Source organism: Trichosurus vulpecula, chromosome 4 (assembly GCF_011100635.1).
Source record: "Trichosurus vulpecula isolate mTriVul1 chromosome 4, mTriVul1.pri, whole genome shotgun sequence".
NCBI lineage: Eukaryota > Metazoa > Chordata > Mammalia > Diprotodontia > Phalangeridae > Trichosurus > Trichosurus vulpecula.
The window spans coordinates 299,013,140-299,039,909 of NC_050576.1; the positions used below are offsets into that span (position 1 = coordinate 299,013,140).

General features: G+C 34.7%; 1 protein-coding gene across 6 annotated transcripts in view; it reads left to right on the forward strand.

The window, feature by feature from the left end:
* Nucleotides 1-26,770, forward strand: part of RAPH1 (Ras association (RalGDS/AF-6) and pleckstrin homology domains 1) — a 112,494-nt gene that overhangs the window by 37,311 nt on the left and 48,413 nt on the right. For 5 of the 6 annotated variants that reach the window (XM_036754417.1, XM_036754414.1, XM_036754413.1 and 2 more), the window contains exons 2-5: nt 3,256-3,375; nt 6,329-6,434; nt 7,127-7,632; nt 20,709-20,789. In XM_036754417.1, coding sequence (XP_036610312.1) covers nt 3,256-3,375; nt 6,329-6,434; nt 7,127-7,632; nt 20,709-20,789 — 813 coding nt within the window. The remainder of the gene's footprint in view (nt 1-3,255; nt 3,376-6,328; nt 6,435-7,126; nt 7,633-20,708; nt 20,790-26,770) is intronic. The other variant, XM_036754415.1, reaches the window with a different exon arrangement.

The window sequence follows — 26,770 nt, forward strand, 5'->3', positions numbered from 1 at the left end:
TGTCATATTTTCAGCAAACAAGTGGCTTATATATGCAAGGTACTATACTAGGTAGTGTAGCTAAGTGACAAAAATTAAACAGTTTCTGCTCTTCAAGAGCCTTTATTATACATATTAAATGTATACATCATGTACACATTTAAGTATATACACTATAATATGAGGCAAGGGAGGGGAAAGAGAGACAGATTTCTCAGTTTATATAACTTTGAACAAATTATTTAATCTCTGGACCTCAGTTCTCTCATGTGTAAAATGATGTACTTAGACTAGAATTCAGAGATTCTTAACCTTTTTTGTGTAATAGACATTTTAGCAGTCTGGTGTAGCTTATGGATGTCTCAGAATAAAGTTTTTAAATGCCTAAAATATGTAGGGTTAGTGAAAATAAAAGACATAATTTTTTCCCATCCAGGATCACAGATCCTCTGAAATTTATTCATGGACCTCTTTGGGAGGGTGACAGGAAGGTCCATAAGCACCAGGTTAAGAAACCTGGGTAAATAACCAACGAAACCTGGTGAATAACCAACCTAATCCTATGATCTTATCCTGTGAATTGAGAGTGGGAAGGAAAGAGAAATCATTTGAGCTGAGCCTTAAAAGAAGATATTAATCAACAAGTATCAAACACTTTCTATCTACTAGGTACTGTTATAGGTACTAAGGATCTAAGTACAAAGAATGAATTGCTTTTTACTCTAAATGAATTTCCATTCTAATGGGGGAGACAGCAAATACATAGAAAAATATATACAGCATAAATCTAAAGTTGATAAATATGTACTTGTACAAGATAGTTAATTGGAAGGTAGTTTGAGAGGGAGGGCATTAGTTGGGGTTAAGGAAAAGCTTCTTGCAAAAGATGCTTGAGCTGCATCTTTTTTGCAGGGGCGGGGGGAGGAGGAGGGGGAAAGGCAATTGGATTTGCATTGCATCTTTAAAGAAGACACCACTATGAAGTGAGATGAGGAGAGGAGTGTGTTCCAGGCATAGGAGATAGCCAATGCAAAGGCATTTGAGATGCCTACCAAATGGAGATTGAAATTGGAGTTAAGTGAGTGAGGAATAGAGAAAGCCAAGTGTAGTGAGGTTGGATAACCAGAATTTGAAATTTATAAAGCTCTGGAGTAAGAGTGAAGGGGGAAAGGATGGTGGGAGTAATCCAGGGCTAAATTTTGGCAAAAGGACAATGATGCTAGCTAGGGTTATCAGAGAAAGCATTCAAGAGCAGACAGCAGTGTAGAGCTGAAATGGCAAACTATTTGTTTGAGATTGGAGAATGAGTAGAATGAAGGACCATTTTTTTGTATCAGATCACCTCTTCTCCTTACGAAAGTTACAGAAACATCTCTGACCTTTTAAGTTTCCATTTCTTCAACTACCTATATTCTTAATAGATTTTGTAACAGAACAAAATAGCAAGTTTCCATCCAGATTTTTTTAATCTTTTAAAAATTTTCATTTGTTTTTAGAATTCTGTTATTTAAGAGTACACTTATTTGCTGTACTATGTTAAATGCTGGTCTTGGAGTCAGGAAAGTCTGAGTACAGATTCTACCTCTAGGTTGTTAGCCAATATAATATTTCTCAAAATGTTTTATTTTATGTGGATCACAAAGTATCTCTCATTTTGCAAACCCAGATTCCTCCTCTTGAGGAATATAAATTATGTGATTTTTCTCAGTAAAGCAAGGTATGATTCTGCTTCTGCAACCAATGTATCAGGACACACCAGTGCATTGTGAAAGCCTAAATGTTGCAGTAAGCAATTCTAATGGGGGAACTTTTCCCTCTACACAGGTTCAACTTGCTCACCTTCATAGACTGGCATTGAGATCCTCCTGTCCATTTTATGACACTACTCCTCCAGTCAGTAAATAAAACTTTTTTTAAAAAAATTTTGCCTACTTCTAGCAATTATTATGCTTTGACATTTTAGTATGAGGTAGCTAATTGAAGTTTACTTCATGGCAGCCAAATTGCCATTAATTCTTTTCTTTCTTTGTTGCTCTATCAGTCTTAGATGTAATTTCATGAGGTCTTTCTTTAACCTATCTTCTCCATCAATGACCTTCCAATTTATTATTTTATCAGATCAGTTAGGAATACTAGGCTTTGTCAGACATCAATCTGACCCTGTTTTCTTTGGGTATACTATGAGAAATCCACATTTTGAAGTGTATTGTAAAATGGAAGTGGTTGAAAAACTCTTAGATTTTAGCGCCATTAAATAGGGATTTGTTTACTTTAGGTGATATTATTGTGGAGGACATTAGCAATAATTCAAAATAATTTGATATTACGACTGCAGCAAAAAGTCTGAATAAGTTCTTTAGTCATCCCATTTTCCTATTCTCTAGTCATTCCCTTTTTCTGTTCTCTAAATAATCAGAACTATTAACTGAGTTTTAATGCCTTGTTAGGTATGCACATTTTTTAGGAAGAAATTCCTTTTATCAAAGTATTTGCAATAAAGTTGTGGCAATACACATATATGTGTATATGTATTCAAAGATTTTAAAATTTTGTTACTTTTCCCTTTCATTGGAGGGGCTTTTGTGAAGTGAGAAGATTATATAGATTTTTTAAAGGGTAAAATGTGAGGGCAGGGTAAAGTAGAAGAAAGTTTGAAAGAAAAACTAGGATATTTTTGAAATCTAGCAAATGGTCACTGAAACAAGGCATTATGCTATTTTGACCCTGCCTTCATAATTGCTTATACACCTGTATCTCTATAGCTGCTTTAGAGTCTAAGGGATTAAATAAAATAATGACTTGCCTATTTGAGGTGTTCTGAAGCTATTTTCTTCTTCCTGTTTTGGAGATGGACCTAGGTCTTCTAGGGGAGAGAAGTTTATCTAGAAAGAAATCAGAATGTTAAAGCCAGAGAGAGATTAAAAATATGAGGAACGAACAAATCTGGTCACTTAGTGAAGGTCACATATGGTGTTGGAGAGCTCGTGTTAGGACTCAGTTCTTCTGACTCCCATTCTAGCATTTTTTTTCCTACCACATAATAAAATACAGTTTGTTGATTGCTGGGAAAGCTCTGGGAACAATAGATTTTTGACTGTCATTTCAAATTCTTGGACTTTGATATCAAATAACTTTTATTTCTAATTTGCTTGTTTTGTTTAATTCCATGTACTTAAAACTTACATACTGAATGTGTGTGATTTTTAAGAATAGACTTGTTAGAAATTTAATTATTCATTGTAATTAAAGTACTAAGGTGAATTTCTTGTATTTCAGATGGAGCAGTTATCAGATGAAGAACTTGACCATGGTGCTGAGGAAGACAGTGACAAAGAAGATCAGGATCTGGACAAAATGTTTGGGGCTTGGCTTGGGGAGCTAGACAAACTTACACAGGTCAGAAATAGTTTATGAGAAAATTGTTAAGGATTTGAAAGTATCATGGACTTAATAATTCAGTCTTTAAGGATTATATGAACTAAAAAGTGAAATAAAATAGAAATATTACACAAAAGGAGAAAAAACAGATATACTAAAAAAAGACATAAATAGTAACTTTAGGAAATATGTGATTTTATGTGGTAATTTTGAACATTTTTAAAGCTTTCAGCATGAAGTATTTAGGTGTAGAAAACGACATGAGGGAAATAAGCACTTGATGAAATGTCTGTATAATCACATTTTAATAATTTTTAAAAGCTTGTAGTTTTCACAGCTTGAGCAAATCCATTCAGATCCAAGGCAGATGACGAAAATTTCACATCATTTTATTTAATAATATTGTCTTTCCTTACATATTTCCAAACTTCTGTCAATATCTAACTTTAGACTTAATTTAGACCACTAACAATAGCTTTTTCCTATAGTTTGCTTTTACTGGGTGTCTCAATTTAAAGAAGAATAAGATTTCTTTTGTATCTCTTTTGGAAAAGGTTGAAGGTGACATTGGATTTCTATTGTCCAAGAAATTTTACTTTAAAGATTCTTTCCCTTTTCTAAATAAAGCTGATAAATGCCGACTTTGAGATACTGGTGGACACAATATTCAGTACTTTACAGTAATGAATTTTACACTAACGGTTAATGTATTTTACACAGTTAAAGAGCTAGTGAACATTTATTTTATTAGCTATTATATTTAAGTACCAACACAGTTAAATTATTCAACTGGTGGGGTCTTCTAGAGATAAAATTTTCTTTAGTTTCATAGCTAGTGAGAAATTTAAAGATCCTATATAAATATTTTCTGTTTGTTTTTGTAAGTTTCTATACCCGATTATCACAATAAATCTAAAAAGTTTAATAACTAAAAGTAGGAGCTTATTTTTTAAATAACTAAAACTAATATAATAGACAAATGATTGGATAGCATAGTTAAAGGGAAAACCAACTAACTAGTATCAAAAATGAAAAACTCACACAAAATGAAGAATAAAGGAAATTTGTTAATTATCTTACTCAGCTGTGTCCCAACAAAACTAGTTAAATGAAATGGATGGATATTTCCAAAAATAAAAAAACCATTCAAATTATGACAAGAAATGGAGAATTTAAATAACCCAATATCAGAAAAAGAAATTGGATAACACGTAAACAGACTCTCAAGGGGGAAAAGAAACACATCAAGATTAACAGTGAATTATTTCAGATATTCAAAGAAAAATTCCAATATTACATATACTATTTGCAAAAAAGAAAAAAAAAGAGATTTCTACCAAATCTCTTCTGTGATAGAATTTTAGTTTTGATATCTAAAACCACAACCCAGTATCCCTGATGAAGATTGGCATGAACCTTTTAAATAAAATGTTAGCAAGGGGGTGGAATAACACAATGAAAAGATCATAAACTATGACGGTTTCAAAATTAGGGAAATTGTAAACATAATAGACCATATCAATAACAAGAACCACAAAAATCATATGGTCATGTCCATAGATCAAGAAAAAGCTTTCTGACAAATTGCAATATTTATTTCTATTAAAAATGACAACAACACTACAAAGCAGGAATAAGTGGATCTTTTCTTAATATGAAAAATCATATCTATCTACAACCAAGGGTCATCATTATATGTAGTGAGGATAAACTAGAATTTCTTCCAGTAAAAGCACAGGGGACATGAAATTGTCTATTATCATCATTGCTATTTCTTGTAGTAAGAAAAAGAAATTAAGTACATAAGTATAGGCAGAGAGGAAATAAAAGTATCACTTTCTGCAGATCTAATTTACTTAGAAGTCCCTAGAGAGTCAGTTAAAAATTAAAATTGTTGATAAATTCAACAAAGTTGAGCCCGTGTGTGTGTATAAATATATATATATAAATTAAATCCACATAAATCGTCAGTATTTCTATGTATTATCAACAGAACTTAGCAAGAAGTTAAAGATTCCACTTAAAATAACCATAGAATTTGTAATGTACCCTGTAGAATGCATAAACATAAATGTAATTATGTATATTTGTATAGAATATTTATGCATATAAATATTATATATATAAAATAATGCAGAAATAGAAATAAACCATAGTATGTATAAATAAATGAGAACGTAGAGGTAGCAAGTAGTTGAACCAGGATATAAATTCATGGTCTTTGACTTCAGCAGATTTTCTGCTGTTATGCTGCCAATAGGTAGGGTCCTATTCCTTCATTGTTAATACTCTTCATTATTTTGCATTCAAGTTATTCTCTATTCAAGCAAAACTCTTCAGTGTATTCTGGTGGCTTTACTTGCTTATTATCATCTGATTTCAAAAAGAAGGAAGAAAGGAGAGGACAGTGTTATATTTAGTACAGTTCAGTAATGTTTGTCATATGTTAAGATTGCATCACCTTTGAACCAAACAGTGTACCTTATTGGGTCTTAATAAAACACTGGTTGAATTGCTTGTGAGTAAAGCTAAAGACACTCTTTGTGTGGCCTTGGGTAAGTCACTTATCTCTGTTGGTCTCAGTTTCCTCATCTGTAAAATAAACTGGAGAAGGAAATGGCAAATTACTCCAGGAACATTGCCAAGAAAACTGCAAATGATGCCATTAAGAGTCAGACACAATTGAAAACAACTCAATGACAAAAACGTTAAAATAACTGTAAATCATAGTCTTTTTTTTTAAGTAAGAGATTTCAGGAGCTTTTTACAAAGAAAATAATTTTAAAACAATCAGTCTTCCCAGGCTATTGCTTATCTGAACTATAGTTTCTTTAAATATATTTTGGTATGCTACTTAAGCAGAGGGGGAATTTTGCTCGTGTTTGACATAACTGAAGCAATCACCAATTTTTCATTTAATACATAATTTATTTTCTTTCCGGCTTTTTTGCTTTGTTTCCCTGTTTTAAAGAGTTTGGATACTGACAAGCCAACAGAACCAGTAAAAAGATCTCCTCTTCGCCAGGAAACAAACATTGCCAATTTTTCTTATCGATTCTCCATGTACAATTTGAATGGTAAGTAAAGACTGAAAAATAAAATTTGAAGTAATTTGCTTAGTTGCAGGATGGTAAAATTAGACACCCAGTAACAAGAGATGAATAATATGTATACATGTTTTTGACTCAGTTGTTATATTTTCCTTTTTACAAATTAATTACGTGATGATTAGTACAGTAGAAAAGTTTTCTACTTCAAAATAAATGGACAGAACTAAACTTTTAAAAATTATTTTCCAGGAAATTTATTAAATACAGGTGCAATACAAAAGTCTCCTATTGTGCTATTTCTTAAAATGAATTTCTTAAAATGAAATTAATACCTGTCATTATTTTTCTTGGCTACTTGAGTTTAATTATCTAGTTCTTTACTTTTTTAGATTCTGTACAGTCCCTTCACATCCTGTTTTCCTATTCTCTGCCTTGTTGCCATTTCAGTGCATACTGGTATTCTACCAAACTTTATATTATTATGATATTATTTAACTGAATAGTTGAAATTTGAATATATATTTTTGTTATTTTAAAAATATATTAAAGATATAAAGTAGAACATATAAAGTATGTTCTAAACCCAATATAATGAAATCTTTTGGTTTTCCTCTTTATTATATGGAAAACATTTACTAGGAAGGAAAAGGAATAATGAAATGCAGAAACAATAATTAAACCTATAGGAGAAGCCTGATGTGTATTATTGTTTATTGCAGAAGCCCTTAATCAGGGAGAAACTGTGGATTTGGATGCCCTGATGGCTGATCTTTGCTCTATTGAGCAGGAACTCAGTAGCATTGGGTCTGGAAACAGTAAGCGTCAAACCACAGAAACAAAAGCTGCTCTGAAATTACCTGCTAGCCGACATACCTTGAAACATGGCACCCTGAAAGGATTGTCCTCTTCATCTAATAGGATAACTAAGCCTTCACCTGCCAACTACTCCTTGGATGACATTACTGCACAATTAGAACAGGCTTCTCTCAGCATGGATGAAGCTGCTCAGCAGTCAATAATGGAAGATGCCAAACCTACTGTGATTAATCAGCACAGGAGAACAGCATCAGCAGGTACTGTAAGTGATGCTGAAGGACGCTCTATTAGCAATTCATCTCGTTCAAGCATCACTTCTGCAGCTTCCAGCATGGATTCTTTGGATATTGATAAGATGACACGTCCTCAAGAACTAGATCTGACACATCAGGGACAACCAGTTACTGAGGTAAATATAGAATAAAGTTACAAACTCATATTTTCACAAAGTGTTTAATTATATCGGGTTTCTGGCATTACATAAAGATAAGGCAATAATAAATAGAAATATAGTTATTTCTTGTCTCAAGTCTTTACATTAAATTAAAACTTGTGAATATTGTCCTACAAATTAATTTTTAAATTAGAAACTCTGTAGTGAATAGTATAAGTGGATAAGTAATACTACCTCTCATGTATGCTTTGAGACAGATAAGGAAGAATGCTTTTGTCTTAGTATTCTTATTCTTGAGGCCATCCTCAAGCCTTCCAGCAAGAATTTCAGGTGATGTTATTTGAATACAAATTTTTTAAAAATTGATAGCAGTAAATGACTTTTTGAATTCACATGAAAACATCATAATGTTTTATATTTAACGTGTTCAATTTAAAATATCACTTTAGAGAAAAAAGATGTCCTCCTATCTGTGAAATCACAAGTTTATACTAAAAAAAGATTTATAATCATTGGTTGTTCCCTTACTTCCCCTGTCTCCTGTTCCTTTTTTATCAGACTTGTTCTTGATCTTGTTCTATAATCTTCTCTTAGGCTTTCCTGGGAGAATGTATGTTTATCCTCTGTAAGCATGCATATTTATATCTTTTTACTTTTAACATTTAAACAGGTCATTTTTACTTTTGGATAGTTTAAATGACAACAGCTTTTAAGGAGGCTACCTTCTTCCCCACATATATCATGAAAAAGAGATACTGGTCCTGCTATATTGTAACTGCTCTCTCCTGCTTTACCAAAAACTGTCCTAGTGAATCTTACTACTGCAGTTCTTTTATTTAGGAAAGTCAACACTTGAATATGTGTCTGACCCCTCCTGTTAGCTTTATTTCCTACTTTCTATGAATAAGTTGTTCTTATTTAAAAGCTGTAAAATTAAACAAAATTTACCTTTTGACATATCTACAGAAATGCCTCTTGAATTTCATCTTATTTTGAAAAAAAGTGTGTGTAGATAATCTTTGACAGACAAAAGAATTACACATCAAATGATCTCATAAAAACAGTTTCTAATATATCTAGTTGTGTTTACTCCTCTTCTTACCCTCATATGATAATTTCTTCAGAGGTAGGCTCTCTTCTTCCGAACAAGATACCAACAAGATTATGTTTAATTTCACGGTCTTTTTCATACTTAAAATGGTGATGTGTTCTTAGGAAGAAGGCATTTTGTACTCTGTTAAGAAATTGTATTCTAGAATTGTGGTAGTACCTTGCTACATTTTGAAGGAGAAATAGTATAACATAGAAAATAGAGAATAAACTGCCATATAAAGTGGATGGGGAGGACAATGAACTATATCCAACAGGTACTGAAAGAACTTAGAGATGTGATTACTAAGCCATTGTCAGCCGCTTGAGAAATTGTGGAGGACAGAAGATTGGAGATTGACACATGGACCAGTTTTCAAAATGTGAGATGCAGAGAAAGAAGGAAGGTAGTTTTTGGACTATAGAACTACTGTTGAACCGTGGCAAAATTCTAGAATTAATTTTTAAAATATATGGTTATAGTAGTACTTGGGAAGCAAAAAAAATGTGATCATTTCATCTACTCAGCATAGGTTCACCAAGAACATCATACCAAACTAACCATAGTTCTTGCTTTGATATGATTTTTACGCTAATAAGTCTACGAAATGCTGTAAACTTAGGGTATCTGAATTTTAGCAAGACTTTCAACAACTTTTCATGATACCTCTGTGGAGAAGATATAGATACATAGGCTGGGTGATAGTGCAGTTATGTATATTCATAGTTTATTGACCCACTATCTCCCAAAGTTGTCAGTTAATGGATCAGTGTATTGAAATTAACCCTGAGGTGGGTCTTCAGTGGCATTCTACTGGGTTGTGTGTCCTCAGCCCTGCTCTTGATATTATTTTTATCAGTGACTCATATAAAGACTTGGAATGGTATATTTGTTTAATGTGCAGATCACAAACATAAGCATAACTAATACCCTGCATTATCTTTTCAAATTGATACAATGTTTCATTTTAACAAACATTAATCTGTAGTGTAAAACAGTGATAATAAAGATGAAATTTAATAGAGGCAAATGTGTTGAACTTAAGTTAAAAATAAGCCACACTACTACAAGATTGTGGAGATTTGACTTAAAAGTTTATATGACAAAGAGTTGTGATTTTATTTGGTTGCCAACTTGATAGTATTATGTGGCTGCCCAAGAAGCTAGTATAGTTTTAGGTGGCATTAATGGAAGTATAATGTTGGGGCAAGGGAGTATGTAATTGTGTTAATATACTCTGAACTGGTCAGATGAAATCTGGAGTACTAGTTTCAGTTCTGAGCAGCATGCTTTGAGAGATTGTGACAGACTTGAGCACGTCCAAAGAATAGCTGCTGGGATGGTCAGGACATGTTGAGCCATGTGAAGTTTGGTTGAAGAAACAAGGTGTATTTTTTAAAATATGTTGAAAAAGAACTGAAGGTGATAGGACTTCAGACATTTGAAGATGGCTGTCATGTGGAATGGGGATTTAAATTATTCTGTGTAGCTCCAGGGCACAAATCTGTGTTAGAAGCTACAAAGTGGCAAACTTAGGCCCAGTATAAAGATAATCTTAATAGCTGGAATTTTTCAAAAGTAGAGTAGCCTGCCTCAATAAGTAATGAGTTACAGTTACTGGAAGTATCCAAGCAGGGGCTAGATAACAGTTTATCCTACATATATACATACACAGAGACATATAGATGGATTAGATAGATATAATGTGTGTATGTATGTGTATATGTAAAATCTTTCAGGGGATTCTTTTTAGTGTAGAAGGTTGGATCAAGGTGCTAATATTAGCTAATATTTTACTGCCATTATACCACTAAAGAGTGATAGTGGAATTCAGTGTTTTTTTGATTTCTTCTGTCATACTCCCTACTCATAGTGAGGGAGAAAGTCAGGAGTGGGGAATAAGAGAGTGAAGGAAGAGTAGAGGGGTTATAATAAGCTAGTTTTATTCAATTAGATTATTTTCATCATGTCTATTAACATGATAAAACACAGGTTTCCTCACTTGAAATTGAGTCACTGGCCTGAAACCTCCTCCCCCCCCCCCCCCCGGCCATCCTGCCCAAATAAAACAAAACCCCACTTTGCTGAAGCATAATATACACACTACAATAAATTTGAGGATGCCATTTGGTGCTTGGTAATATAAATTTCTTTTTCTGTTTGTAACCTCTTAAGCTAACAAGTGTGAAGTAGCAATTTCTCTAAATTGACACTGTGCTAGATGCAGAGGGGTATAATAGAAGTGCAAAACGTGGTCTTGTAAACTACTATGATTTTCCTGACTTAAGTCAATGTCTAGCAAATAATAAATGAATTTGGTTTTCTTTTTCCAAATTAAATATGTTTGTGTTAAGTAACTTGAAGGGAGAGCATCTCTGACACTGATTAAATACTTAGACATATTTATAGTTATTATATCTCTGTAACTTCTACCAATGTACTAGATTTAACTAGAATCTAAAAAAAAATATGAGTTTTTTTTAATTTTTGCTCCTTTTTTCCTCCAAGAGTCAGTCAGCATATGTTAAGCATCTACTGTGCACTTGGCAGTGTGAAAAAAAAAAAAAGCCCCCACTTTCAAGGAGCTCTCATCCTAATGGGGGAGACAACGTGCAAATAACTATATGTAAACAAGATATAAGCTGAATAAATTGAGGGTAATAGCACAACAAAGGCACTAAAATTAAATAGGGCTGAAAAGAGTTTCTTGCAGAATGTGGGATGTTAGCTGAGACTTGAAAGAAGCCTGAAGATGGAGATGAGGAAGAGGGGAGAGTGTTACAGATATGGGGGACTGCCAACAAAAAGGTTCAGAGTCAGGAGAATGGGGTATCATGCACAAAAAACATCAAGGAGGCTAGTGTTAACTGGTGTAGGTACAAGGAGTGAGCACCATCTCAAACTTAAGATATATATGCCTTTCCAGAGCATGACAGATTTGGTATAAAATTAATCATTTTGCTTTTAAACTTAACTGTGGCACAAATAAATAGAAATGCTTTTAAAGACTTGTTTATTAACTTTGGCCAAGAAATTTTTTAATTTAAGACTATATTTGCAATCGCAAGTGTAATACTTCTATTAAATGAACTATATCTTTCCAGTCATCTTAATCTTATGTAGTTGGTCACTGCTTGCTAGTATTAAGATGTCTTAATTCCATCAGTAATATTTGCGAGGCTGCTATCTACATCCTTATCTAGATTTTTTTTTTAATAGTGCTATTCCCACTACACATCTTTTGCTGTCTGATACTAAATTCCCTGTAGTTTGATCTCTTTCCTATTGCTGAAATCACATGTATTCTTTATTTTTCCATGTTAGGGACATTTATTAAAATTTTTAAATTCCAAGTAGATTTAGCCTATTGGGTCAGTCACTTTTATACCAGTTGGTCCTAATATTCTATATTTTTATCAGTGAATGAAAGATATATTTGATTTTAAAGAAATTTAATAAAACATTCACAATTAATACATTGTTAAAACATCATCTCTGTATAATTATTTTATTACTTTAAAATGTTTTATTCTGAACTTAACAAATATCCCCAAAATGAGCATTTCCACATACCAAGTAGAATATGAGGATTATATACGAAATCACGAATCTCTGTTGTGTACATCCTTGCTTAAGAAAAAACTATTCAGCCTGTTACTTTCAAAACTGCCTTGCTGGTTTATAGTTCCTTTTGAATTAATTCCAAAATCCTCTGTGCACTTTTTAAAATGTTTCAGTGGCCTGCCTCTTTTTTTCTTTTCTTTTCTCTTTCCTTCTTTCCTTCTTTCTTTCTTTCTTTGCCTTTACCATTACTACTGTTTTTTCAAATCTTTCCCCTTACCCATTAAAAACAGGATGGGAAAACATTTATAACAAATAAATAATTCAAGCAACACAAATCCACAGTGGTCCAGTCCAAAAATGTATACTCCCTCACCTTGAGTCCGTTACTTCTGTCAGGAAGGAGGTGGATAACATGATTTATCACAGGTCCTCTAGAAGGTCATTGTTGTGATTAAGGTTATTAAATCTTTCAAAATAGTTTTTCTACAGCATTATTTTTGTTGTATGAATTGTTCTCCTGGTCCTGTTTACTGCATTTTGTATCAGTTCCTATTTCCCAAGATTCTTTGAAATTTTTTTCTTTGATCATTTCTTATACTTGTAGTAATTATGTTTATAAACTACATTTTATTTGGCCATTTTCCAGCTGATGTTTACCCTCATAGTTTCCAATTCTTTTCTTTCTTCCTCCCTTTTAATCATCTCTTCATGATCAGGAATTTTTTTTTTTTTAATTTGGACTCTTCCTTTCCTGATATTGGCCTACCTTTTAACCATACGTTTCTTTCTCTCTCTGCCAGCTAAACTTTTCACTTTAATGTATTTCTACAGCAGATGTTTTTGTGCATGTGTTCAACTTCCCTTTGTCCTTTCAGATAAGACTGAGGTCATCTGATGCCTGCACCCTTGGTTAATCAATCATTTATCATAAACATTTATTAAGCACCTACATTGTGCCATGCTAAGCACTGGAGATTTTTTTTTAAAGGATTAAAAAAAACAGGCCTTGCCTTCAAGGAGCTTACAGTCTAATGGGGGAAACAATATGTAAAAAAAAAAACATACAAAGCAAGCTATGTATACTACAAATAGGAAATAATTAACAGAGGGAAGGCAGTAGAATTGAGAGGTTGGGAAAGGCTTCCTATAGAAGATGGGATTTTAATTGGGACCTAAAGGAAAGCAGTAGGAAGAGATGAGTAGGGAGATCATTCCAGGGATGGGAGAAAGCTAGAGAAAATGCCTGGAGCTGAGAGATGGAGTATTTTGTTTATAGAACAGCAAGGAGGCCGGTGTCACTGGATCAAAGGGTATGGCATCTGGGAGTAAAGTGTAAGAAGACTGGAAAGGCAGGATGGGACTAGGTTATGAAGGGCTTTGAACACCAAGTGGAGGATTTTGTATTTGATCCTGGAAGCAATAGGGAGACACAGGTGTTATTGAGTATTGAGGTGATGTGGTTAGACTTTAGGAAATTCACTTTAGTGACTGAATGGAGGATCAGTTAGAGTGGGGAGAGACTTTGGGCAGGCAGACCCACCAGTAGAATATTGCAGTAGTCCATGTGTCAGATGATGAAGGCCTGCACTAGAGTGGTGGAAGTGTCAGAGGAGAGAAGTCGGTATATTCAAGAGATGCTGCAAAGGTGAAATCAACAGACCTTGGCAAAAGCTTGGATATGGGGAGTGAGAAATAGTGAGAAATTTAGGATAACTCCCAGGTTGTGAGCCCAAGGGATTGGGAAGGGTGGTGATGCCTTTCACAGTAATAGGGAAGGTAGGAGGTGGGGGAGGGTTTAGGGGAAAAAAAAGATGAGTTCCATTTTGGACATGATTAGTTTAAGGTGTCTACTAAATATCGAGTTCTAGATGTCTGAAAGGCAGTTAGAGATGCTGAGGTTGAAGGTTAATGGAGAAGTTGGGGCAGGATGGATAGATTTGAGATCCATAAGCAGAGATGGCAGTTAAATCCATGGGAGCTGAGGAGATCACCCAGTGAAGTATTATAGAGGGAAAAGAGAAAAGAGCCCACAGTAGAGCCCTAAGGGACACCTACAGTTAGAAGGTTGTGTTCTGGATGAGGATGCAACAAAGAAGACAGAGAGGGAATAGTCAGGTAGAGAGGAGAACCAGGAGAGTACAGTGTCCTGAAAACCTAGAGAGAAGAGAATATCAAATAGAGGATGACCAGCAGTGTCCAGTGTCAGTGTTAGAGGCCAAAGCGGGGCGGTGAAAAGAGGGAAATGAGGATTGAGAAGAGGCCATTGGATTTGGCAGCTGAAAGATCATAATTCTTTCCTGTTTGAATATCCTTCTCACATACCCCAATTATAAGAAATAGTGAGTTCTGTCCTCTTCTTCCTCCTTTCTACATTAGTAAATCCCTATTTCCCCTCTTAAAACCCTCAGAACAGAAGTCATCCGCTCCCAAATCCACATTTTCTTAACTCTCTTAATATTCTTTATTAAGGTTCTGGAAGGATATCTATTTCTTTTCCTCTTCATACAGTCTCTTCTAATTGCTCAAATAGTTAACCTGTCTAGTTTACTTTTGACTCTTTTATTTGTATTTCAGAATTCCTACTCAGCTCTTGTCTTATCATTCGTAATACTTACGAGGCCTCTGTTCCATTAAAGGTCCCTTTTTTTCCCCAGCTGTTTAGGATTATAATTATACTAAGCCTTGCAGGGTAAGTTATTTTTGGTTGTAAGCCTTTTTTTATGTAAATACATTTTATTTTTTTCAATTATGTGTAAAGACAGTTTTCAACATTCATTTTTTATAAGATTTTGAATTCCAAATTTTTCTCCCTTCCATTCCCTTCCCCCTTCCCAAGACAGCAAGCCATCTGATATAGGTTATACATGGGCAATCATGTTAAACATATTTCCACGTTAGTCATGTGAAAGAAGAAACAGAACAAAAAGGAAAAAACCCAAAGTGAAAATAGTATGCTTCAATCTGCATTCAGACTTCAGTTCTTTCTCTGGATGGGATAGCATTTTCCTATCTTTTTTGTCTTTTGGAATATTATATTCCAGCATCTCTCATTTATAGTGGAAGTGTCAGGTCTTATGTGATCCTGACTGTGGTGCTTTGCTACTTGAACTACTCTGGCTGTGACAGAAGCCAACGATTCTTCCTTCAGTGTTTCCTTTCAGAAGGATATTGGTGGATTCTTTCTTGTGTTCATTTTGCTCTGTTTTTAATTGATCTGTACAGTTTTTGTTTATGATTTCTTGAAATTGAAGTTTTTTTGTAAAAAATAAATAGCTTTTTTAATCATGTTTTTCTAGGTCAGTTAGTTTTTATATCAGATTCCTTAAACGTTCTTCTATTTTTCAGTTTTTTCATATTTCTTGCTTTCATGGCAGTCATTCACTGCAAGTCATTGATTTCTCTTTGGCCTGTCCTAACTTTCACTTAAGTAAGGTAAGCATCTTTCATTCTCAACCTTAGCGATTTTTATTTTATTTATCTCTTATTTCATTTCTTCTAGATATTCATATAAGCATTGTGGAAAAGTATCTCTTTATCTATTAGAATTCTTTATAGTGGTCTGAATCTTCTTGTGTTTACCCATTTTTCCACCCTTAGTTCATAAATTAGGGCTGGGCTCCAGCTCCATATATACTGATGGGAGGCCCTGCTCAATTTGGATCTGGGTTACCTGTCTTCCTGAGCTGTGTGGCTCCTGTTCTCAGAGCTCTGGGCCTGATCTGTCTGAGTCTGAGTGTTGCCGTTGGCCTCATTGCTCACAGACACTCTCAGTGACTGCCAGGCCTGACCATCCAACCCAACCCATTTTTCTCCAGGGTGCCCTCAAATCTGACTTTTTGCAATATAAAAATGTCTTTAGTCCCTCTGGAACACAGCTATCTTTTTTGCCTGTTCTGACACTGACTTTTCTGGAAACTTTTGCTGTTGACTGTGGGATTCTAGGTGAATTCTTGTGCAATGGAAAAGTCACTTAATGTAGTTTCTTTGGGGGTTTCCTGATCATCATTTGCTCTAGTGTGATTATTATTAGATTATTAGGCTTTTTAAGTTCTGTGGGGGAGCTAAGCTTTCTGATTTCATTCAGGTAGACAAGCAGGCATCTTGGCAAAGGAAGTCTTTCCTTAATGAGTATTAATTTAAATTTTTTTAAAAAGTCAAAAGATAATAGCACAATATATACTTCATTTTTAATACTTTAGAAACCTTTACATCAAGGGTTCTTAACTTTTTTAGTGTACCGTTGCCCCTTTGGCAATCTAGTAAAGTCTGTGGACTCCTCAGTTACATTTTAAATGCATAAAATGAAATATGTAGAATTACAAAGGAAAACAATTATATTGAAATACAGCTATCAAAATTTGTTTTTTAAAAAGTAAGTTCTTGGACTTCAGGTTAAAAATTCCCAAATAGATTAACCTAAAGTATTACGCATTAATAGTGATTACATCTGGAGTTGGCCCAGGAAGTGGGTGAATTAAAAACTTTTCTCCCATTTTAAAAATCTTTGTCGTTTACCCCAGCCCAAAACAAGAAGAATAATCACTTCAATATAACTTTCTGAGTATATGCTATGCTAACTTGAAGAGCTGGGGAAGGATAATTGGAGACAGCTAGGTGGCTCAGTGCAGAGAACATTGGGCCTGGGAATCAGGAAGATTTGAGTTCAGATCTGGCCTCAGACACTTATTAGCTGCACGATCCTGGGCAAGTGATTTAACCTCTGTTTGCCTTAATCCACTGGAGAAGGAAATGGGAAACCTCTCCAATACCTTTGCCAAGAAAACTTGGGGTCATGAAATGTCAGAGACAACAAAATGGGTTGAATGACAATTAGTGCTTAATATCCGTCAGAAATTTTTTTTTTAGTATTTTGGTTTGGAAATGAGCTATGAGTAATCATACAATTATCATGTTAAGGTCATTACTTTATTCCTAAGATATAAAATGAGGACTGGAATTTTAGAACCATAAATCCTTTTTATGATCCTCAAATTTCTTAATGTATTTCATTATAGTAAAAAAAAAAACCTTTAGAATCTTCTGCAGTTTTTCCTTCCCTATGCACTAGTCTGTCAAGGGCAACTTGCAACATTTTTGTGTGCACCTTCATTTTGAGGGTCTTCATTGTCCCTAGAGGATTTGAATATTGAAGGAATAACATTGTTAGTGAATAACAAAGGAAGCTTTGGGGCAAAAATTGTACCAGAAAAGATAGCAGGGACAAGCAGGTCTTCAGTCAATAAGAGTCGACCATAGTAGTGACCAAATCCAAGTTAGCGATATCAGACAGCATAGGGGATCTGGTGAGCTTTCATTTTGATAACCACAGGAACATATTTGGGATTTTGACATGTCACATGTACCCCAAATTATACAAAATAAACAGAAACAGACCTAGAACTCTCTTTTCAGCCTAATTATGCATTTGATTTTCAAATCCAGAGCTCCAGGCTTACATTGTTAATAGCCCCTTGGAAGAGTACAATGTGCAGGGCACTATGTTAGGTGGGAAGGACACAGATTTTTGATTCTTATTTTTAGAAAAGGCAGAATCTCTACCCTTACTTTAATGATCTGATGGGGAATGCTACAACATATCACAAGATGTTATTCAGTAGGTGACACCTACAAACTTCCTGAGGCCAAATACCCTACCATGGAATAATGATCTCTCACTAAGCCTTTTGTCAGGAAGACCTCCGCTCTCAAAAAAGGAAAAGGGCACTATATTTGGGTTTGTTTGCTTTTTAAACATGACCGACTCATTGCTTATTTTGGTTTTTAAATTTTTATTTTAAATGTTACATTGCAGCTTTTGAGTGGTGATGGTTGTTTTTGCATTGCTGTCACCTCCCACTAACCTAGAATCCTCTCTTATAATGAAGCCATAGCTAAGCAAAAGCAACTGCCAAACAAAGTGGACAAGCTGTGCCTCATTCTACACTTAGAGGTGGGAGATGTATTTTATCAATACTCTGTAGTCAAGGTTAGTCAATGCACTGATCCAGATTATCATGTCCTTCCTGTTATTTTCTACCATTTCTCTCCTGGCTCTGCTTATTTTCTTCTTCGTTATTTCGAATAAATCTTTCTAAGTTTTCAGAGTTTCTCAGTGTTTTTAACAGTTCAATAATACACCATTACGTTCATGTACTAAAATTTGCTTAGCTATTCCACAATTGATAAACCACCAACTTTGTTTCTGGTCTTGTAGACACAAACAGTGTTGCTATGAATATTTTGATACATGTGGGACCCTTCTCTTTGTCTTTGATCATTTTAGGATATACACCCAGAAGTCATACTACTGGGTCAAATGGTATGAACAACTTAACCACTTTTCTTTCATAATTCCAGATTTTTTCCAGTGAAGTTGAAACAGTTCACACCAACATTGTATTAGTTGCCTATCTCCCCATATAGATTGTTTCTGTCCATTATCATCTTCTCTGGTTTTCTAGGAGTAAAGTGAAACCTGAGTTGATTTATTTTGCATTCATCTAATTAATAAATTGGAGCATTTTTATATTGTGGATAGTTTACATTTCTTCCTTTGAAAATTGTTTATAGTCTTTGACTTAAAGATATTTGAATCTTTTTTCTATATCTTGGTTTTCCAACCTTTATCTGAACTATTTGTAGTGAACTTTTTTTCCAATCCACATTTCTCTCCCTATTCTAGTTATATGTTTTTTGGTTTTTTTTTGTTGTTTTTTGTTTTTTTGCCTGCCATCTCCATCTCATTTTCATCCTGCTCATTCTCCTCCCTGCCTTTTGGCAGCTTGCCAGCATGGCATTATGGAAAACACTGAATTTCAAGATGAAAGACCTAGGTTCAGCTGTAGGCTGTGCTATTTATTACCTGAATAAGTAATTTATCTTTGATTCTGTTTCCTCTTCTATTAAATGAGGAATTGACGTAAATTATTTCTGAGTTCTCTTAAAATCTAAATCCTATGATCCTATAACCACTGATAGCCTCTTGTTTTATATACTTAATATTATTTACTCTCTTTTCTCCCTCACCCCTTTTCTCCTTTCCTCTGACTTACACTGACTTTTAAAAAAATATATTGCATGAAACATTAAAGTTTTATTTAACACTGTTTGGGAAACACTAACTTAAGCTATATAGTCTGTTCCCTTTACATATTACTCTTCTTTTAAAAATTATATACTGATGAGATTTCTTTGTGAGAGGCAGCATGGCATGGTGGATAAAACTGATCTCTCAATAAAAAAGGAACATAGCTCTGATACAGCCTGGCTCTGTCATACCAGAGAAATCACTTCACCCCCTCAGGAACCCACTGGAACTCTCTTAAAGCTCTATGTTGCATATAATGTGCTGGTGTGCATTGGTAAAGAGTATTTCTTCACCAGGAGTTTCCTACACTAGGGAAACTTCAGGTCCAGCCCAGAAGGAAACTGATGCCTCAGATCTAAAATTGATAATCAAAGATTTATAGAAATGTTAACACTGATGTTTATATACATTCCCCTCACCCTTTCTTTACTTCTCAATGTAATTGTGAGGATGCACCTAGTACCACTGAATAATGGTAGCCCAAAAATATATAGCCCTACCCTTCACTTCATAAGTATGTAAGCAGCATCAGATGCAACCTCTCAGTACTCATCAGAGTGCATAATGCTATAGAATAGCACCAAGATACTCCAATAATAATTGTTTTGCTTATTGATAAAATAATGGTGTCTAAATTATGACATATAAGTAATTAGGGAGACAAAACTATGTGAAATAAATAACAATAAGAAATATCTGGTAGTTACAAAAGTAAGACCTGAGGATGACTCTGAAGGTAGGTGAGATTTGTTCAGAGAGGGAGAACTTACTTGCTAAATGAACAGCATGAAGTTAAGGTGAAATTGACCATGGCATCTTCTGGGGCCATAGAGACCTGTCTGTGGAAACAAGGTCTGAGTTGGGGGAATTTTTGGAGATTAATGAGGTAGGGTAGGATAGGGTTATAGAGTCTTAGATTTCAGACTTAGGAGTTTGGGTTTTATCTTATGGGTATTGAATCAGTCAAGGCTTTTGAACAGCCGAGTAGCATGAAGAGATTGGTATTTTAGAAAGATCAGTATACAAGATGAATTGAATGGCAGAGAGACTAGAAATAATGAGATCAGTTAATAGTCTTTTACTGTTGTCTATTCATGAAGTGATGAAATCCTGAGATGGTTTGGTGATAGTATTGAAAATGAAAGGGAAGAGATATATAATTATTTGATTTTAACTCAGGTTTTTGTTTGTTTTTACATGATAAGAATAAGGGTTATTACATCCATACAGGGAATTTATTTTCATTTCCTGTTCCTTTTAGAATTCTTTTTCATTTCCTACATAATAATAAAAACATGTCTTCTTCCACCTCTCCATATCTATCATCTTCTCCCTCCTGCATTTTCACAGCATTTTAGTTCTGTGGGATGTCCCAGCAAGCAGGCCAAGTGTCATATTGACTTCATGGAAGAAGAGACTGAGCTAACTCCTGTAAGTTATTGTGTGACCATGTCTATGCGCCCCTATCTATATATCAATGAAGAGTGATCCAACTAAATCATACTGATGTTGAGATATATTTTCTGGTAATACAAGTTTTTGAATCTTCCTATACAGGTCAAAGTAAGTGAACTGCAATTACTTTGGTGTACAATATCTTGTGATTTTTTTTTAAACAATGATATTAGAAATACAGATATCATGACGTATCTTTAAGTAGAGAAGTGCTGTTATGAGGCTACTTACCACTTTTTTGAAAACATGGTAGCACGTGCTACCTTCTGACTTTTTAAAAATTATTATTTTGAAGATAAGGGAAGAAGAAAAAGGAAAACAATCAGGTGTATGTATTAATCCAATCAGTTAATTTAAGGTTATACTACAATACAACTGGATGATTTGAGAGAAATTACTGCCTCCTTAATACTAGTGCTTTGCTCTCCTCCTCAAATGTATTTCCATATCTTTTACTCTGTTATTATCTTGTGATGGACTAATGTGTCCTTGGTGAGTAATATAAGTGCAGCACTCTAATTAGTTTGTACAAATAAGTAGTTCCAAAAACAAAATACATTTTTGGTAAATGTTTTGACTAATGTCCTCTAGGTTTTTATTGGAAGAAGGCATTTATACAAAAAGTATTTTATTCAACCCATTTAATGCTTCTTTTCAAAGTTACTTTTTGAAGTTAGGTCAGTAGTTATCATTTATTAAGTGCTTAGTATATGCCAAGCACTGTGTTACTCGGGGGGTGGGGGTGGCGCGGTACCCACCCAAAACAGTAAAAATAGCCTCTAACCTCAAGCAACTTACTCTGATGTAAGACAACATTCAAATAAATCTGTATATGCAAGAAACATGCAGTGTAGATGAAAAATAATGTTATAAGGAGAAGACATTAGTAGAATGGGAGGACCAGGAAAGGCCTTTTGCAGAAGGTAGGATTTGAGTTGAGTCTTAAGGAGTCCAGGGAAATTAAGAGTTAGATGTAAGGAGAGAAAGCATCCTAGGAATGGGGAGCAGCCAGTACAGAGGCACAGATCCTGGAGATGGAATGGTATTTTCCAGGGAACAAGTAGGCCAGTGTAACTAGATTCTTGAGTGAAGAAGAGTCAAGAATGAGGTGGATAGAAAGGTGAGAGAGGGCCAGATTATGAAGAGCTTTAAATGCCAGAGGACTTTATATTTGATCTTGGAGGCAATAGGGAGCTACTGGAGCTCACCTTGCAGCTAAATAGAGGATGAATTGGAATGAAGAAAGACTTGAGGCAAGGACACCAGTTAGAAGTTTATGGTAATAGTCTAGGCAAGAGAAGATGTAGCCCTGAGGTTATCTCTGTATATAAAAGAAATGATATGAAGGTAGAAATTGCAAGGTCTGCCAATAGATTGGATGTACTGAGTGAATGAAAGTTGAGGAGTCAAATATGGCACTGATGTTACAGACTTGGGTAACTAGGAATAGTAGTGCCCTCTACAATGCTAGGAAAATTTGAAAGGGAGGTAGTTTGGGGAAAATATGAGTTCTGTTTTGTGCGTGTTGAGTTTAAGATAATGATGGAACATTAGGTTGGAGATGACTGAATGAAAAGAGTTTTGAGATGAAGGGAAATTTGTTTATTATGAAGCCGGAATTTCAGAGGGCACAGTGAAAGAGGCAGGCGGAGCAGAGCGGGGCATTTTGGGGAAATGATTGAAATGGACAGGCATGAGGGAGTGAAGGGTGTCAGGAGCGGAGAATGGGATTTGTGCATCTACAACTGGAGGTTCAGGATCACTAGTATAAGACAAGTATAAGACTACTGTATGGTGAATCTAGGCAGTGGTTGGAGAGAAGGTCATTAAGAGAGAGAGGCTATTGAAGGCTGAACCTGCCCTGGCAGACAGAGATGTTGTATCCTGTGAGACCCAGGGAGGAGCATTTCATTTTATTGTTAAGGAAACTGAGGCCCAGAGATATGTAGTGACTCGGCCAAGGTATAGCAGTAAAAAGACTTGAACCTAGGCCCTTTGACTCCAAATCCAGCACACTTTCAACAGGCTGTTATTAAGTTCCTTCTAGGTGCCAGGCACTCTGCTTAGGTGGTAGAAATGGCAAAAAAGCAAAACAGACCTTGCCCTCAGCTCACGTGCCTACATATAAGTATATACAAAATAGATACAAAATTGTTTTGCTTCAGAGGTCACTAACAGTGTGTGGGGGCAGGGAGGAGGTAGAAAGCCTTCATATAGAAAGTAATGCTTGAGATGAGTCTCAAAGGCAATTATGGATTCTCAGAGGTAGAGGCAATGGGAAGGAGTACATTCCAGGCATGATGGGCAGCCATTGCAGAACATAGATGGGATTTGGAATGCTATGTTTGAGGAACAGACAATTGAAGTTCAGATTGACTAGATTGTGTGTGGAGCAGGGCTAATTTTTAATGATGGTAGGTTAGGGTGAGATTATAAAGGTTTCTAAATGACAGACAAAGGAATTTATGTTTCTTCCTAAAAGCATTGGGGAGTCACTGGAGTTTACTAATTGGAGGAATGATGTGGTTAGCCCTGTGCTTAAGGATGATCACTTTGGTAACCATGTGGAGGATGGATTGAAGTGGCACGGTAGACTCAGAAAGACCAATTAAGAAGCCATTGCAATAGTCTTGATGAGAGGTATATGTGAAGAGAGAGAGGGAAGAAGAATCTAGAATGATGCTGGGGTGGTGAGCCTGGGTTACTGAGAAGATGGTGTTGAGTTCATTATCTGGGACTCTTTATTTCTGCATCTATTGTGATTTCTTCTCTTTTAGTATTTAACTTTATGACCGGTATTAGTCTCTCAAGCATAAATTACATATTACTGCCCCCTGGTGGTCAAGTGAATATATACTGTATTTGGCATTTTACTGACCAGAAAGAAGACTTGGAATTTAAGGGCTCATTGAGCAAATCATTTGAGAAGGTTTTAAGGAAAAATAGTGTCCAAGAACCTGAAAATGATGCTTGGATTTGTTTTGTAATTTGATGATACCATCGATCTTAATAAACTTACTTTATGGAGCCTTTTTGTTTGAGAGGTGTATCATAGGGCAATAAATAGAATAGCTGGACTTAGAGTCAGGGAGATTTGAGTTCAGTATTATCTTCTGAATTTAGTAAGCCTGTGACCTTCTTCACATGTGTGTAATTGCGTAAAACAAGCCTGAAAAAAAGTTTTCTTCATTTCTTAAAATCAAGCCAAAATGAAGTACTAGCAGTTTCTACCAAGCGAGAAGGGCTTTAAAGATAGGCCTTGTGACATTTGAGGACCAGATTGGCTAAGTATGGAGAGGCTCATTACCAGAAGATTGGTTTCAAGGTGATGACTGTTTTGTTCGCAGCAAAGACCAAAACAGCTGTAAGTCCACTGCAGCATCATTCTGCTTTTGTACTGATGATGGCATAATTGTGGGAAAGGGAACCGAGGATTTAAGAATCACATAGTTTTTCAAATGTTCATATAAATAATTTTACTCTTCAGCTTTTTCCCCCTCTCTTTTTTAATCTTTACTGTAAGGATGGTTGGCTATTTGGGGCAGGAAAAGGAATATATACAATATATACACTTCATACATACATAGATACATATATATATGTATATATATACATATATATACTTTAATTTTTACTGTGAATTTAGCAGGCACCAACAAAAATGAACATTTCCATATACAAAGAACAGAAGAGGATTATATGTGAAACTAAACTTCTGTTAAATAGATGTTTTGAGGTTTTTTCCTTTTTCTTTCGCCACTATTATGACCCACCATCTTCCCTAAACAACTACCAAAAAAAAGTGGAAGCCTTCCCTTGCAATAAATAAACATAGTCAAACAAAGCAAAACATTTTGGCCATATCTGACAATGTATATTTTATTCTGCACCTCTACTCCACTGCCTCTCTGCCAAGATTTGCAAAGCAGTCTTCATAATCAATCTCCTAGAGTTCTGAGAGGGGGCATTATATCAGTCCAGAGTTTTTAAGTCTTTCAAAGTAGTTTTCATTTACACTGTATAAATTGTTCTCCTGATTTTTGCTTACTTCACTCTGTATTAGTTCAGATAGGTTTTCTGAGATTTCTTTGAATCTATCACATTCATAATTTCTTACAATGTAATAGCACATTATAGCGTAATAAATATATTGCAGTACAACCGATAACATATTATTCATTTTGCTATTCCCCATTAATAGGCATCTACTTTGTTCTTTGCTACAAAAAAAAGGACTGTTATAGGTATTTTCATACATATGGGTGTCCCCCCACCATCTGATCTTTTTGTTCATATATTTGTGTATGCATGTGGCAGGGAGTGTTATCACTTTGTTCAAAGAGTGTATATATTTTAGTGATTTTTTTTTTAAAGTACATTTCTAAATTTCTTTCCAGAACAGTTGGAACAATTCACAGCTCCGCTTTTATTGTACCATTGTGCCTGTCCTCCCCTATCTCCTCCAACAGTTGTTGTTTTCTTCTTTATCTTTGCCAATCTGATGTTTATGAGGTAGAAACTTAATAGTCATTTTAATTTGTGTTTTCTCTTATTCTGTTTAATACGAGCATTTTTGATATGATTGTCAATGGCCTGCATTTCTTCTTCAGAAAACAGCTTGTTCATATCTTGATCTTAGATACTTATAATAGTTCCTCTATATCTTGCATATTAGATTTTTCTTAGAGAATTTTGCTGCAAAAATTTTTTTACTCTAGTTAACTAGGTTTTTTTTTCCAATACTAACTATTAATGTTGCTTATGCAAGAGCTTTTTGATTTAGTGTAATGTAAATGACAGTTTTATCTTTTATGCTCTCTCTATCCCTTGTTTGGTAATGAAATCTGAGGGAGATATATATTCAGAAATGAAGGTGAAACAGAAAAGAAAAGACAACAGTAAAATATATAAACTTTTTTTTAAAATGGTCCTGTTCATCCTTTTTGTGATACCCAATAACCAGTGGAAAAATACGTATAAGAACTGTACAGGATGAAAAGGCGTAGAAAATAGAATGGCAGTGATCTCTAGTAGGGTTCTGGGGTGAAGATCATTGAGCCATCTAAATAAGTTGAGGAATTCTCCAAAAACCAATTTAGGTGTGAAAGGCTCAGATCTAGAGCTGGAAAGGATCACAGATATCATCTAGTTCAAACCCTCGTTTTTACGGAATTATCTTGCTGCAGGTCACACAGGCAGTAGATATTGGAGCCAGGATTTGAACTTGGGTCTTCTGACTCCAAATTCAGCTATCTTTCTACTGCTCTATCTTGTGAGCATTGTGTTTTGATAAGTGTAAGTTTTTAGGGAAATTTTTAGATATCTTTTCAATAGGTTTTAAGAGGAGATAGAAAACTTTTCAAAGTAAAAAGTTAAGGAATTTCCGTTTTTTTTTTTTATAGTTTGAGTTTTTTATATTAGTATGCTATATACACATACATGCAGAGAGAGAGAGAGTCCATGACCAGGCACATTATAATCAAGTAGTAAGAGAATAAAAATATAAACTCATTACAGTCTTAGTGGGGAAGGTGATCTTAAATTATAGGATATTTTAAAATAAAACAGTTCTATTAACAGTTCATTAGAAAGAATGCTGATTTGGAAGTCAAGGACTTAGATTCTCCTTTAACCTTGGGAGTTCTGGGTAATCAAAAATATTTCTGAAAGATTCTTAAAATTTCATTATTAAAATTTATTATTAAGCATATATATATATTTGTACTGTGCAGATACAGTACTTAAAAGTATTACCAGAGTGTAATCAGTTATTTATTTGCCCTGTGACCCTTAAGTAGTCTACATTTTCTTAAGGTGAGGAGGAAGCAGCCCTGGCCATTATCTGGAAACTGCCTGCTTTGTGGTTGTAGTCTCAGTTGGTTTAGAAGTATAGGGGACTTAAAGAAGGAAATTCTTGCTTTGTCTGTTTTATATTTACTCAGTTTTTTAAGCACACA